The 15,721-nt window shown below is 35.6% G+C and overlaps 1 protein-coding gene across 2 annotated transcripts; it reads right to left on the bottom strand.

Annotated features, from left to right (window-relative positions):
- Positions 1 to 12,572: 12,572 nt before the first annotated feature.
- Positions 12,573 to 15,509, bottom strand: LOC130945194 (S-type anion channel SLAH4-like). 2 transcript variants are annotated; one of them, XM_057873908.1, is made up of 2 exons: positions 14,455 to 15,509; positions 12,573 to 12,931 (listed from the first exon to the last, which is right to left on the bottom strand). In XM_057873908.1, the coding sequence occupies exons 1-2, from the start codon at positions 15,340 to 15,342 to the stop codon at positions 12,656 to 12,658; spliced, it is 1,164 nt and encodes a 387-aa protein (XP_057729891.1). In that variant the 5' UTR covers positions 15,343 to 15,509; the 3' UTR covers positions 12,573 to 12,655. The 2 variants fall into 2 exon arrangements, with proteins under 2 accessions (XP_057729891.1, XP_057729892.1); XM_057873909.1 differs by having other exon boundaries at positions 12,613 to 12,923.
- Positions 15,510 to 15,721: the final 212 nt, after the last annotated feature.

Genomic DNA, 15,721 nt, shown 5'->3' with positions numbered 1-15,721 from the left:
CCAAAAGAAAGAGAACTGGATGCCTAACCTTCAAGATATGGATGTCCGGTGGCAATCTCCTAAGCCTGATGTCCCTTCATACAATTAGGGCCACGCTTAAAGTAGAAGACTCCAAGCCCGGCGTGCAACATAGCTCAACTCCCAGGATGCAACACTTAAGATCCAAGTCCAATTACACAAATTATAAGAGGCCTTAATCACATCCGAAGATTGAAGACTCAAGATTCAAAGAGATTAATTATCATTAGTTCATTCTAAAAAGATAAAGATTTGGTTGTTAGAATTTGTTTCTAGATTAGATTTGAATTATTGTTTGATTTGAATTTAAGTAGGTAGTTATCTTATCTTTCCAAAAAATAAGATTCGAGTTATTTTTTGAATTTGAATTTTAGATAGAACTTAGGATATAAATAAGTGAACCTTGTTCACAAGAGAAATCATCCAGGATCTACGATCCTCGGATCCTTTGGATCACAAATCTCTCTCATCATTAGGCTTAGTTTTGTTTCTATTATGAGTCATTAAACCTCCTTCGTTAAAGGTTAGGATCTCTATTTTATTTTAGGATTAATTATGTAAGTATTTTTTATTTTAATTCATGCTTTTTTACTTTTTCAAGATTGAGTTTTGTTCTTCATCAATAAAGGTTAAAACTATTGGAAAATATTTTAATCTGTCTTGGATTCTGATTTTATATATGGAAAAATTAATTTCGAAATTAGCTTAAAACTCATCTCTTAATCTTCACTTATCTAGATCTAGTTCAAATATGTGACATATAATTCGACTAGTGATAGTTCTTGAAGATTGTGTGGCAATAAAATCAAAACCGTTCTTCACCTCTTCTCTCGATTAGTTAACCAAGATTGGCAATTAATTAGGTTTAAAGAAATTAAATCACCAAGGGATTGAGATTTAGTTATAAATGATTTGCTATGAAAAAATTTTGCGTGACTTAAATAAGAAAGCATAAGCATTATTCTTCCAAGAATCAAATATCTCTGAAGCTGCAACTTTAATCGCAACATGCAAGGACCAAAACTCAACCCTATCGCAATAGCGCTGCCAACTCCTCAGTAACATATAAGAAAATAGCAACTATACGAGTTTTCAGAACAAAACGACTTACTGTACTAAGAAGGAATCTAGTACCGAGCAGCCGCAACTCCAATAGTTGATTCTGGCAACCAGAGCAGCGACGTGGAGCTTGGTGAAAGTGGCTGGCCCCGGCAGCAAGGTCAGAATGGACCTAGGTCTTTCTCTTCATCGTGTCCTCTCTCTCTGAGCCATCTCTCTCTCTCTCTCTCTCTCTCTCTCTCTCTCACTCTCTCTCTCTCTCTCTGCGAAGTCCACACCACCACCGCGATGGCATCACGGGCTTTGGCGACGGTGGCTAGGCAACGGCGAAGCCTTGGCGACAAAGGTCTCATCCTTCGCAACACGATTTCTCTATCACAGCGTCTCTTCTTTGAACAACAATCTTTTCCCTACTGCAATACAATGGCAGCAAAATGGGAAGCTCCTCTCATGCGGCAGTCTGACAGCCGCGGCAAGTGATGCCCTCTGCCGGTGTGGCTCCCTCTCCTTTTCCTCTGCTCTCCCCATTCTCTCTTTTCTCTACTATAGCTGCATGTGTGTTTTGTGTGTATGTTGAGGAAGAAAGGGAAATGGGGTGGCAGTTTAGGGAAAATGTTAGTGTTAGGTTTTTGTGTAGTTGGGTTTGAGGGTAATTTGGTAATTTCAATAAAATTAGGGGGCATAGTAATAATTTGAAACCAAATTTAATCCAATAATAATATCTATAAAAATACTATTTAATTATTAAATCACAATTTATTTTTCAAATAAATACTCTAATTCAATAATTAGAGATAATCAAATCAATTTTCTTTAAAATTATAAAATAAATTTCAAAATCTAAATATTAAAATTAAAGCATATAAAATCCTCATTATTTTTCAATTACTAAATCTTTAAACCAATAATAAGGAAATACTCAATTAATATAAAAATCTCTAAAAATATATTCTCGAATAAATAAAATAAATCATAAATAATTTATTACTTGATTTTCAAAAATTTGGAGTTTTACAATGTGAGCAAATTCAATACAATCTTTCATCATTGAAGGCCAATACAATTCTTGTCTATGTGAGATCTAATGCATCTTTCGATCCCGACTGGTTAGCTCCATAAATACCTTCATGTACCTCATCCATAGCTAGATGAGCTTCTTGAATGTCAATACATTGGAGTAAAGAACCATCAACACTTTTTCTAAACAACTTCCCTCCAATTAATATAAAGCTCAATGCTAGGTATTTAACCTTTTGATCTATTCTTTGATTGGGATTTTTGAGAAAGTCGATGATCTTGAACCTCCAATCACTTAGGTCTATTGTGTTTGCACAAAAAATTTCTCTTACATTCAAAGGAGTCAAATTAGTTTCGATTTCACTGAACTCTTTCATCAAATTGGGAGATATTTTATAGTTAGAAGCCATTTGAACCAATTCAGTAGCCTCTTGATTCGACTCTCTAACTATGTGCTTTACTGACACATAGTCAAATGCAGCTAATAGTCTAACTCCTACTACAAAATAGTTACCCGAATTTTGGCTTATGACACGATAACTTCTGGCCAACTGTTGAATTACTAGTTGTGAATTTCCCAGAATTTTGACTGTTCGAGCCCCTTTTTCGATTAATAATTCTTGCCCAATGATCAAGGCCTCATATTCTTCTTTATTATTTGACAATCCTGGCTCTAACAAAACATAAATTTAATTGGCATGTCATCAGGAGTGATTATTACTAATGCTTAGATCCATCGAAAAATAACCTCCAAGACTTAAGTTCTAAATATCCAATTATATTCTCAACGATCTTATCATCAATGTTGACATAAGGGTAATTTGCTAGAAAATCAGCAATCACTTGTCCTTTGACAGCCCTAAAAGGGATGTAGAATAAAGAAAATTTGATTAATCTTAAACATCCATTTGTTAATTCAACCTTTTAAAATTGGATAAGAAAGCATGTATTCGATAACATCAAATTTTGACACGACATAAACATTTCTTCCAATTAAATAACTTTTCAGTTTAGTACAAGAGAAATAAAGGGTTAAGAAAAGCTTTTCGACCGCACTATATCGAGTCTCTACATCAGTCAACATTCGACTTAGATAGTAAACTACTCTCTTATTACCATCTTCATCTTCTTAGGCCAGCATGCTCCCTAAAGTTGTTTCTGATGTAGTTATGTATAATTTCAATGGTCGACTTTGCTTGATAGGCGTTAGGATTTGTGGTGAAGTCAAATAGTGCTTTATCTAGTCAAATACTTCTTGGTGCTCATCCTCCCATTTGAAATCTTCTCCCTATTTTAATTTCAACAAAGGAGTAAATATTTTGTTTTACCTGAAAAGTTTAAAAGGAAACGACGAAGAAAATTGACTTTACCCAAGAAAGATTGGAATTCTTTCTTATTCTTAGAAGGTACTGAGTCGAAAATAGCCTTGCACTTGTTAGTGTCGATGGCTACTCCTTTTTTCTACACTATAAATCCAAAGAAGTTTCCTATAGATATATCAAAAGGACATTTTAATGGATTCATTTTCATTCGATGGTGTCTTATTCTCTTAAAAGTGGTTTCTAAATGATTTAAATGAGATCTTTCGATTCTGACTTCACAACCAAATCATCGATATAAATTTTCATGAACTTACCAACGAAATCATGAAAAATCAAGTTCATTACTCTTTGGTAAGTTTTCCTGCATTTTTTAAGCCAAATGGCATGACTAGCCATTCATAAGTACCGATAGCTCCTAGGCATTGAAACATCATCTTTGACACGTCTTCTTGGGATATGAATATTTGATTATATCATGAGTATCCATCCAAGAAGCTCAGAAGTTTGCTTTCTGGTGTAGAGTCATTAGCATCTCTATGGTTGGCATGTGATACTCATCTTTTGGAGTAGCTTTATTCAAATCAATACACACTCTTAGCTTTCCAATTTTCTTAATTACATGTACAATATTAGAAATCCATTTGACATACCTGGTTGTTCAAATGAATCCAGCTTTCAAAAATCGTCCGACATCCTCTTTGATTTTTTTCCCATGATTTTAGGGGTAAAACGTCTTGGAGCTTGCTTGATAGGTCGAGTGTTCTCAAGGATAGGAAGCTTATGCTCGACAAGCGATCTATCCAACCCAGTTATCTCTTCATATTACCAAGCAAAACAATCTTGGTATTCCTTTAACACTTTATTAAGTCCTCTTTGAAATCAGGGTCTAGGCATTTACTTACATAAATAATTTGACCTTTTCTACCAATCTTGACTTCATCGAGAGGATCTTGTACCTCAATTTTTTTATTGTGAAAATATTCTAAAAATAAATTGGACTTCTCAAATTGTAAGGGGTCGAGATCATATATACAATCTAGTGCACATTCACCTGTATGTGCACTGCTTCTTTTCAACCATGTAGGCTGAAAGTTGAGCCCAATGGCTCTATATATCCATTAAGTGAATTTTGTGGCCAAGCTCTCCTTGGCCTTAGGGACCAACTTCATGCCATGAGCCCCAACATAGTAACCTTTGATGAGAGTGGAGTCAAAGGTACTCATATCAATATCTAGTGGTCGAACACTAGTATGCTATTCTTTGAAGCTAACGTTCATCTGTTCGACATAGCGAGGACTGTCATCAGCTTCGATCTCTTCAATCCTTCCATCCTCATCCTAAAGCACTAATTTATGATGCAGGGTCAAAGGTATTGCCCCTATTCTATGGATCTAATCTCTTCCCAACAGCATGTTAAAAGTTGCTTTGGTAGGCACTACTATAAATATTGTTGGTCATTTGACACTTCCTACCTTGACCCTGAGTGGGATCATTCCCAGGGCTGTTGTCAACTTACCATTGAATCCAATGATAGCTAAGTTTGTTTTTATCATATCTTTAATTGTCTTTTGGAACCAGGGTAGCATACTTTTAGGCAATAAATTAATCGTTGCTCTTCCATCAACCAGGATGCGATTGATTATAAGTTCTTTGACCTTAGCTTTAATGTGCAAAGGTTGAAGATGACCTTTGGTGATTTCATCAGGTTTCTCAAACAACCCTTCTTTAATTAATCTATTCTCGACAAACCTGCATTCGTTACCTAGAATGACATCATCACAATCTCCCTCGAGACAATTCCAAAGCCCTTCAAGGTTACCCTAAAAGTCGAAAGGGAGGACCAACACCGTGACTACATATCAAAACCAGTTTCTCCAAATCATCCTCGAATCCAGAGTCAAACGTTTCTGTCAATGCTTCCTCCTCTTTTTTCCCTTTGGGAATCAACTTGGTTAACAAGGTTTCTTTCGACTCATCTTTTGATTCTTAGATTTCAATATCGAGGATACTTTATCGTCCTTTTGTTGTTGATTTTGAGGCGACTTTCCCTCTTTGCTCAACTATGGGTATGGACCCTTTGTGTCGATATAAGCACCTTGTGCCTGAGCGACAACACTTGGAATATCTTGGAAGTTGCGTTGAGATCGGAATCGACCACTACCTCTTCTGCATGCTCCTTGTTGAGAAACACCTAGCTTTTGATTTCTAGCCCAATTTCTTGAGTAGTTTTGAGCATTGTTCTACACCCATTTATTATTTGACACATTAGAGGGAGGAACTCTAGTTCGATTTGAAACTCTTTGAGGTTTTTGATCGACTGTGATGATAGTGCGCATCTGTTATTTGACAGGCGCACTAGAAGAGTCTCGACTCTTACATCCATGCTTTAATTGGGCTTGCCTCAATTTCTCTTCGTAAACCTGTTATATACTCTTTTTATAAGAGTCCAAAGCCTTAACAGCTAATGTGTCAAATAGAGCACTACATTGAGGGCATATGACGACATTCCCTTCTTCTTCCCTTTGTCTTAGCAAAAAATCCAACAAGTCTTCTCCTACTTTTGGATAGATAAGTCTTTTTGTTTCGAAGATATCAAGTTTGAATTGATCATCTTTTTCATGGGCTCAACAAAGACCACATTGATCGAGAAAGTTATTTTCTCTGTTTCCGCAAAATTTGATGTGACCTGGAAACAATCAAAATTTACTTTCATTTCAGGCTTCTCTACAAATTTTAGTCGACCATCCTCAATAGCCTTTTGTATTAAGTCCTTGAAACGTACACCTTTATTAGTATAATGCCCAGATACTTGATAGAATTCACAAAATTTTTTGTTTCTAATTTCAGAAACAAATGGCATTCTCTTTTCTTCAGGGAGTACAAGATGTTTGTCTTTTAATAACATGTCAAATATTTCTTCAGATTTTGTCAAATCAAAAGAATGACTTATTTTTCCTGACAAAGAAGTTTTGTCTTTTATTATATTAAGAGATCGACACACCTATGGGGTCCATCTTTTAATTCTGCAGCAAAGACAGATTCATTGTGGGACTCTTTCTCACTTATACAGTCGACATAACTTACTTTGTTGTTAAAGAAAGGTTTTCTTTTACTTGACTCTAGTTCCTCTTTTTCTTCATTTAGTTATTCAATTTGTTGTACTTTATCAGCTAACTGAGTGAGATTTGAAAATTATTGGTTTACTAACTTCTTTCGAATATTGAAATCGTTGATGGCCATATTGACTACTTCAGTTCAAGAATAGGAGTGAAATACTTGTTTCTCATATTCTTGAATCATATTAAGTAGTTATCGATTGACTCTGTTTTTTCTCTCTTCACTTTGAACAAATTGGATAGTGTTACTTTTATTTCACCTTTAAAGAACTGATCATAAAAATTTCTTTCTAACTGAGCCCAATTGTGGATTGAGTTGGGTTGTAGGTTTGAAAACTAAGTAAAGGCGTTCTTTGTGAGATAAGAAGGAAAGTATCCATTTTCAAATATTCATTACCAGCTATTCTCTTATTTCGACTGTGTAATGAGCCACGTGCTCGACAGTCGATTCCACATTCTCACTAGAAAAGTTGTTAAGGGACTTTGGAGTTTTGCCTCCTCTGGGGAGTTCAGCTTGTAAAACATAATTGGAAAAATGAGATATGAAGTAGAGTTGATTTGTCACCCTTATATTTAACCCTGCTCTATTTAAGATTTGTTCGACAGCTTGGGTTATATTTTGACTATAGGCTTGAGTAGCATTATTTGCTCTAGCCTCATTCAATTCCCTATTTGAGTCATCTCCCCTATTTAGTATTATAGGAGGATTATGGACATTCATCCCACCTATGAGTGGTATAAAAGGTCAATTTATTGCTCCTGCAATGTCATTAATTCATCGAGTGACTTGTTCTATTCTAGCATTGTTATTCTCTATCATAGGATTCAATACTGTAGCCATCTGCTGAGTAAGCATATTGACTAAATTGTGATAACTATCCCCGATTTTCTATTTGAACACGGACAAGGATTCGACCGTGTTAGGAGATGATGTTTCAACAGAAATTTATCTCGATATTTCTGGAAAAATTGAGGTACGTGTTCCACCTACTGGCAACCTTGTTGTCCCTATGTCTTGTGTCGAAAATACATTTAACATTGTTGATGTAGGTTGTGACATAGGAACTGGCCCCAAATATAGAGGGTTATTCATTAAATATTGATAAGCATTTTAATTCGTCATATTAGGTTATAATTACCTGGTATACCCGCTGGGGGGTAACCTAGAGGAGGTGCAGGATTGTACAAGGGGTTGTTCCTTGTAGTGGCTGCACCTCCTATATATCCTACATTAGAATTTTCTAATGGTAGAGAATAATTTAGAGGCAACCTATATGGGAGCCACATAGCGGGTACCATCGATGAAATTCCCTCTGTGATGACAAGGTTAATCCTTCAACCTGAAGTGCCTATTGACAAGGCAGCCTCCATCTCGGGGCCTCTCGTAGGCTCTCCAATATCATTATTCGACGTATCAATCGAAGTTAAATCTCTGTCAGACATTATTAATTTGTCACTGCATAATCGCATACACAGCTTGATACGTTAAATTAACCCAAGAGTGTTGTAAGAACCGAATTTTTCACGGATAAAATCATTTAAATGCCCAAATTAAATTCTGAAAAGTTAGGATAAGAATTTGGGGATTTAAATATGATTTTTGGACTCCGTAGATTTTTCTGAGTCAGAAAATGTAAACCCCGATTAAATTAGTAGATAATTAGTCAATAAATTAGTTTTTAATAAGGAGGATTAGAAATGTGAAAATTATATTAAATTAGGATAGAGCTCATCGAAACGAGAATTTTGACACTAATTTTGAAAAAAAACGGTCCAAAATTGGACCGAACGGGTCAAACTGATTAAACCGGACCTGAATCGGGCTACCGGTCCAACCGGACCCACACTTTAAATGAACCCACGCATTGCATCTCCCTCATTTCAGCAACGTGACGCTGAAATCTTGCGTCCAGGGAGAAGAAGAAAAGGGTCCGAACCCTCGTTCCAAGTTCAAGGTGCCGTAACTTTTCGATCCGAACTCCGATCGTCGCACTATTTGCGGTCACGTGTCCACCGCGTCGAGCTTTACATTTCTACCGGAACAATTTCATAGGTAAGCCCTTAAATATTCATAGCCACTATTTTCCCCCAATTTTTGAGTTTTGAAAAGGGGTATTGAATTTCTTTGATTTCTGATGTTTTAGGATCCAATTAGCTTGAGGAAAACGTTTACTCTTGCTTATGTGAAGCTTGGGTAAGGTGAGGATACAATAATTATATTTTATTTTCTTTGAATTTGAGCTTTGAGTATTAAATTGGATATATATGTGTTATAAATGTGTATTAGGTTGTGAATAAATAATTGGAGCTTGAAATTGTGAATACTGGAACTTGGAGAAAGCGGATTAGTTAAGGTTTTGAGGGCTGTGTTTCTTTTAGAAAAATTGTCTTGGAATAATACCTGGGAATCGGCTAAGGTATGGTTTATGTTTCTTGCATTTAATATATAATGTTCTGTGAAAACTTAGGCTAGATGACCATAGGATAAGTTGGAATGCAGGTGTATGTTTAATGTTTAGTAATTTGTCGATGAATATATTTGGTTGAAGTTTATTGGATAATTAGTTATTAATTTTGGATGGTGAATGTTGTTATGTTAATTTGGAGAGAATTATGGTTAAATGTTATTGTTGATGAACGTAGTTGGTTTGGTGCTTGTTGATTAACTAATAATTTAGTGAATTATTGATTTAAGGTATTTTGTGTTAGAAGCCTGGGATTAGTGAACTATGATCCTTAGTTGAATTTTGGTTGTTGGATTTGAATATTGTATGAGTATAATTGTCGATCTGAGGTAGATTTATTATGGTGACTGTTATGATGATGAGGAATGGTATGTTGAATTGAAAAGGAAGCAGGTTTGGACCCGAAAAAGGTGGCAAAATATGAGTTTTAGAGGAGATGCTGCCGAAATTTTATAAAAAATTGGAGATTTTGTTTAGATGATTATTTAAAAGAGATTTAGATTTAAAGGTTATATGGTTTGATTTTGAGTTATTAAGAAAATGAGTATGTTATAAGTTTGAAGTTTGATTCTTAGAAAAGAATGAATTATGTTTTGAATTGGAACTATTGATGGACGGAATGGGAGGTGTGATAATGAAGGATAAGGATTGAATATGTTTAATGTATGATGATGAATGAGATGCAATTGAGAATGATGTAGATATTGATGAATTATAATTGAATTATTTACATGGCTTATGAATTTAAATGATCTGAGATACGAGATTCCCTGGATAAAGTACCGTGGCTTGCCACCACGTGTACCAGGTAGAAAACTCGATACTCTATTGACCCTGCGACGTAAGTGTGACCGGGCACTATATAAATTCCCGGGAATGTTACCCCCATTGAGCAATATTGATTATTTGAGAAAAAGCTATGCATAGACTCTTGGGGATGCACGTCGGGGGACAGTCTAAGGACAATTCAGACTTGTCGGGTTGGCTGGATAACCGACAGATGAGCCTCATCAGCCATAGGACAGGCATGCATCATATGCATATTACTTGAATTACTTGCTTGTGTATTAACTGGGTGTGCCTAAATGTACTTGCCATGTTAAATGTATATTTGTTATCTGCAGTATTTGTAACCTTCTTGTGCTTGCCTTTGTCTGTTTAGTTGTCTGTGAAAATGCATGATGATGGAGTTGGAGGTAAGGAGGAATGGCATAATGGGATTTAGATTTAAGGTTAAGTTAAGTTAGGTTTAAATATCCTTAGTAAACCACCTTTTATGGCTTCTGTTTAATACTTTAAGCTCTATAATCTGAGTGTCGGCGTTCTAGGATTGCCTTTGGCATTCCCAGGACCTTATATATTATGTGTGTGGCACCTTTACCATACTGAGAACCTCCGGTTCTCATTCCATACTATGTTGTTATTTTTCATATGCAGGTCGAGAGGCATCTCGTTAGGCGTCTGGACCCTTGAAGCGGAGTGGTTACAGGGTTATTTTGTTATGCTATGATGTGTATATATGTACTTGGTTTTCTCTCCGCATAACTTGTTCTTTTGATCCTCTTAGAGGTTTATGGAGAGGCAGGATTATGTATATGTACTTTTGGGTTTTGGATATGTATGTATATATATATATGTAAATATTCTCCGGCCAGTCTTGACTTCGCAGGCTGAGTTAGGAGCTTGTTATTTTGTATCTTTGGCACTCTATTCCTACTTCTGTTATCATATATTTAACAGTTACGGTTTTCTTAGCACGCAGGTTAACCCGTTCCTTGAGCGTTGCGCTTTTATTTTGCGATTTTGTTTCCTCTTTTCTTCAAGGCTCCTAGCATATTATAATTCTTCTGCTATTATATGTACCCATTTTATTTTAGAGGTTGTAATACCACACCACCTCTGTTTTACGACTTAAGCGTAAAGCTTAGTGTGGTAGGGTGTTATAGAAAACGTGTTTTATGCAAAAAACCGTGAAAAACTGAGAACCGGTAGTTGAACCGGTTCAAGTCTGTCCGGTACCGCATGAGAAAAAGTGAAAAGTCAAAAACCTTAGAAAAATATTAGAAATGGAAAATCGGGCATTAATTTTAAAGGTTTGGTCTGAAGTTGGGACAAACGGACTAAAAACGCTAAGTCAGGTGTTCAGGTCCAATCAAGTCTCTCCGATGCTGAGTTTGCACGTGCCAAGGCCGAGTTCGGTTTCACTTTCCCGCCATACCTCCGTGCCATACTCGCTGCCAAAATTCCCGTGGGCCCTAGCTTCTCCGATTGGCACTTCGCAGGTGACGGTGGTGGTGATGGTGATGGCGACAGTAATGTAGTTGAGGATAAAAGTGGTAGTAGGGTGATATGGGGGTAAAGTTAGAGGTTAGAGTTAATATATATTAGAGGGTAATTTGGAAATTGTATTTAATTTTTTAGGATTCGGATAATTTTGTTTGCAAAAGTCTATCTTTCATAGGTATAATTTTAATTTTCATCTTTTATGGGTAAAAATGCCAGGGTTCGAATCTTTCATGGTTAGAAATGGTTATTTACTCATAATACTAATAACAATAACAATCACTCGTAAACAGATTTCAAAATAAAAGAGAACAAAAGAAGAAAAGAGTGGAAGAGATAATAAAATGGTGGTTTCACCAATATAAATAGTTTTTGACAACCTTCTCATTTGATACTGAGCTCCAGAAGGTGCAGCGACAACAGCTCTCTCTCTCTCTCTCTCTCTCTCTCTCTCTCTCTCTCTCTCTCTCTCTCTCTCTCTCTCTCTCTCTCTCTCTCTCTCTCTCTCTCTCTCTCTCTCTCTCTCTCTCTCTCTCTCTCTAGTGGAAGTAGTGGTCTTCATTGCCACCCTCACCCTCATTCTCACCCTCTTATTCTCTTCGATTTGCCCTTGTTCTTGTTCTCTTTATCTTTTTCATTGTTTCCTTCCTCTTCTCATCTCCTAGCTTCGGCAACGGCAGCAACAGTCCTTTGTTCTGTTCGGACTACTGTCTTCATCCTATTCTCACTTTCTTTTTATTCTCTCTGCCGCTCATTCTCCATTTTATATTTTTCATTCTTTTTTCTCCTATTTTTTGTGTGCATGTGTATTTATGAGCGAAAATTTGAACAATATTATTTGAGCATTTAGTGCTACGGTTAAATAAAAAAATAAATGTATAATAAAAAGTTTGAGATTTTTAGAAGGGAGAGGTTCAAGATTTTCAGGAGATAGGAGAGAAGAAAAATGGAGAATGATAAAAGTTAAAATTAAAAATAAAATATGACTAATAATTTTTTGCTAAAAAATTGATAGTAGAAATAATATTGAAACTATTTTAAACATTAAGAATAAAATTAAATTAAATTAAATGTTAAGAATAATTTAAAAAATTTTAAAAATATTAAGGACAAAAACATACTTTAGCCTTTGTTTTAAATAGTTAACATCAAGTAATTAAATGACATTGGTTGAAATTATAGAAATCAAATGACATTGATATTTATATGATAGTACTATTGGATTTGGAGCTTTGATTGTAGACGAATAATAATAATATAGATAAAACATGCATGCACACCGTACCTAGTTAATTATTTTAATCGTTGTTTATTTATAATAGATACAAGCAAGTTCAATAATGAAATGAAGGGCTAAATTACTAATTAGCTTGCACTAGTCTGCTACTGGAAATTGAATGACCAAGTTTGCAATGGGATCATTATCAGGAAGAAGCATCTTAGAGTTGAGGAAAGTGAAGAGAGTTAGAGAAAGACAGACGAGAAAGGAAAGAGCTAAGAGACAGAGCATGAGAATGTGAGAAATGGTTCCTTTGACTTCTTGAGCATAGTCCGTGGAAGCCAGAGCAAGCATTGTAACCGGAAACGAGTAAGCCCACCATGCAACATTGAACCTCCTCATCGATCTCCTGAACAGTGTTGGCCTGCAAATCTGCTCATTATTCACCGTATATTAATTACATAACGTATAAATACAGGTATTAATAACTAAAGCAGAAGCAAGTAGCTGCCAAATTATGCGGCGAACTACCAGTGAATGTGTTTTTACGGAATCCAATCAGCTGTTGGAATTAAAATTGGATTGAATATATAGAAGCAGAGTATGACCAATTTTGTTTAAGAAAGGCTTATCCTTACAAGCAAATCAAATGTTTCGTTTATTATATTATTTATTTTATCAAGAGACACCATTCGATAAATTAAATAAATCTCCTTTCCAGCTGTAGGCTTTGTCCTTACTTGAAGGTTGCTCTCGGAGACTTGATACCCAAAGTCCCCAATCTTATGGAGTATATATTTATATGTATTGACAATATAAGGAAAGTCTAGGGGCCAGCAGTTTTATTGAATTTTGGCCAGCATGTAACCAGCAGAAAAAGGTGAGTCATTGGATGAAATCTCACATTAATCTCACACCATTAAATCATCATTGATAGCTATTTGCTGGCTACCAATAACAAAAGTTGCTGGCCCCCTAGCATTGCTAGACAATATATTCAAGTTTCAACCGCTGACTACTGCTCTGTATATGCATTATTTATGGATGAAGATAATTGTATAATTCTTTTTTTTTTTTTGGTAGATGCATGAATAAAAGAGTCTAGCTACAACAAAATGATAATAAAATAGACAAACAAATCGAAAATATCGTCTCTTTTAAGTTGCAACTTTTTTTTTTAAATTGATTTGATGTCAAAAGGCTTAAATATAAAGTAATAAGCCGTCGCTGCTGCTTCTTGAGAGAGACTAATACTATGTCTGTTTACATGGAAGCACCTAGAGTTTTCAATTCTTTAATTTCTTTTTTTTTTTTTTTCCATCTATAGTTTAAACTATATACCAACCTAATATAAAATCTTACTCAAACTTATTGACGTACAGGAAAGTTGATGATGACTTCTCCAGAAAAGGCATTTTACCTTAGAAAACAACTTATCATGTGTGCCTGGCGCAATAGTTGTTAAAGTAGAGATTTGAAAAAAAAAAAGAGAGTAAAATTGTATTGGTATTGTTAGGATAACAATAAGGGTTGATTAATAATGAGTAAAAATAAAAACCAAACATAAAAAATTTAAAAATTATATATTTTAATTTCAAACTTCACTAGTTGATTATCGATTTTTTTTTTTTAATGAAATCCCACAAAAGGTTTATAAAAAAATTTTACTTACAAATTTACATATTTAATTTACTTAAAAAAAATCTTCATTTTTACTTATTAACACACCATGCACAAACAAATTATGACATCTCTTAATAATAAATTAATGAAGGCTAGAAGGTACATAGAATATTACTCAAATTTAGTTATTTTTTTAAGTTAATAATTAAATATAGTAAGATAATTTAAAATGTTTAATTAACTTATTCTTAACTATTAGTTTGACACAATTGCTGATAAGTTTTCAATTTTCATAAATTAATTAATAAAATGCAGTATTATGATATTATTACCAGTGAGGTGAAGAGAAAGAGGGATAGAAAGAAGAGCATCTTGGAAGCAATATCAAAGGATCCAACAATGGATTCCCAAGCCAAGCTAGCAACCCCCGGAGCCGCAAAAAACAAGAAGAAAACAGGCCTCAACAACACAGGCAGGCGATCCCCGCCGGAGAGCCTCTGATAGAGCGTCACAAACAACACCAAGTAATGCACCATCCCCAACGAGAACAAGCACACCGCGCTCTCCTTCCAACCCATGTGCGCCGCCGCCTGTGCCCCCACTAGGTTCCCTATCACCGACATCTGGCTCGTCGGATTCGCCACCGTCGACAAGAACCTCTTCCCTTTCGTGAACCACTGTCCATAGATCTTCACGTCAAGCATCACTACAGGGACCGCGAACAACCACCACAGCACCAGGTAAGGGACGGTTTTGGGTGCCATGAAGGGTGACGATTCAAGAAGCAAGAGCCAGGAGATCCATGGTGCGAAGAGATAATTAACCCCTACATGGTGCAAGAACTCGGCCTTTACCATCTTAAAGAAAAACAAGCACCTTAAGATGTAAAGAAGAGAGAGTAATATGAGAATAAAGAGAGCCAGAGACCAGAATATGGGGAAAATGGTGGGGTGCAGCGCGTGAAAGACGCGCCGCAGCGCGTTGCTCTTGTCATCGGTGGTTGGCACGGAGCTGAGTGTCTTCCATAGCAAGGCTTGGCCGCCAAGTGAGAGGCTTATCCTGAAATAACCTGCATGAAATTTTGTTAGCAAGGAATTCAGGGACATTAATAATGAGCTCTGTGCGATTGTTCTCATATTGGTTCTTGGGTTTTGTTGGGTTGTGCTAGTTCTCTCTATCACAAGCTCAATCTCACATCTAGAACCTTGTTGTGCTGCCATGGCTTATTTTTAATTTTCAGCTGTACATATGGCTAGGGTTTTATAAGGGGAATGGTGCACAAGTGGAAGTATAAAAAATTACGAACAAGCGTCAAGATTTCAAAGAAATATAAAACAAATTCAACATCTAGGTATACCAAGTCATTTCTGGTTGCTTTTGCATGTTGTATACTCTCCGCGCTACGTATTCGGTTTCCTTTATCATTTTATTGTGATTTTCTTCATATATATCGTTTTCCGCCATTATACAATATCTACACCCCATTTCCTAGCTGTGCATCAAGTTGTAGTTATTGGTACTTATTAATGTACGGTATATTTGCACCAATAATATTTAGAAAATAATAAAAAATAGTCTAAATAATTAAAAGTTATTTTA

This window comes from Arachis stenosperma, chromosome 8, assembly GCF_014773155.1.
Source record: "Arachis stenosperma cultivar V10309 chromosome 8, arast.V10309.gnm1.PFL2, whole genome shotgun sequence".
Taxonomy (NCBI): Eukaryota; Viridiplantae; Streptophyta; class Magnoliopsida; order Fabales; family Fabaceae; genus Arachis; species Arachis stenosperma.
This window is presented reverse-complemented; position numbering and strand designations above follow the sequence as displayed.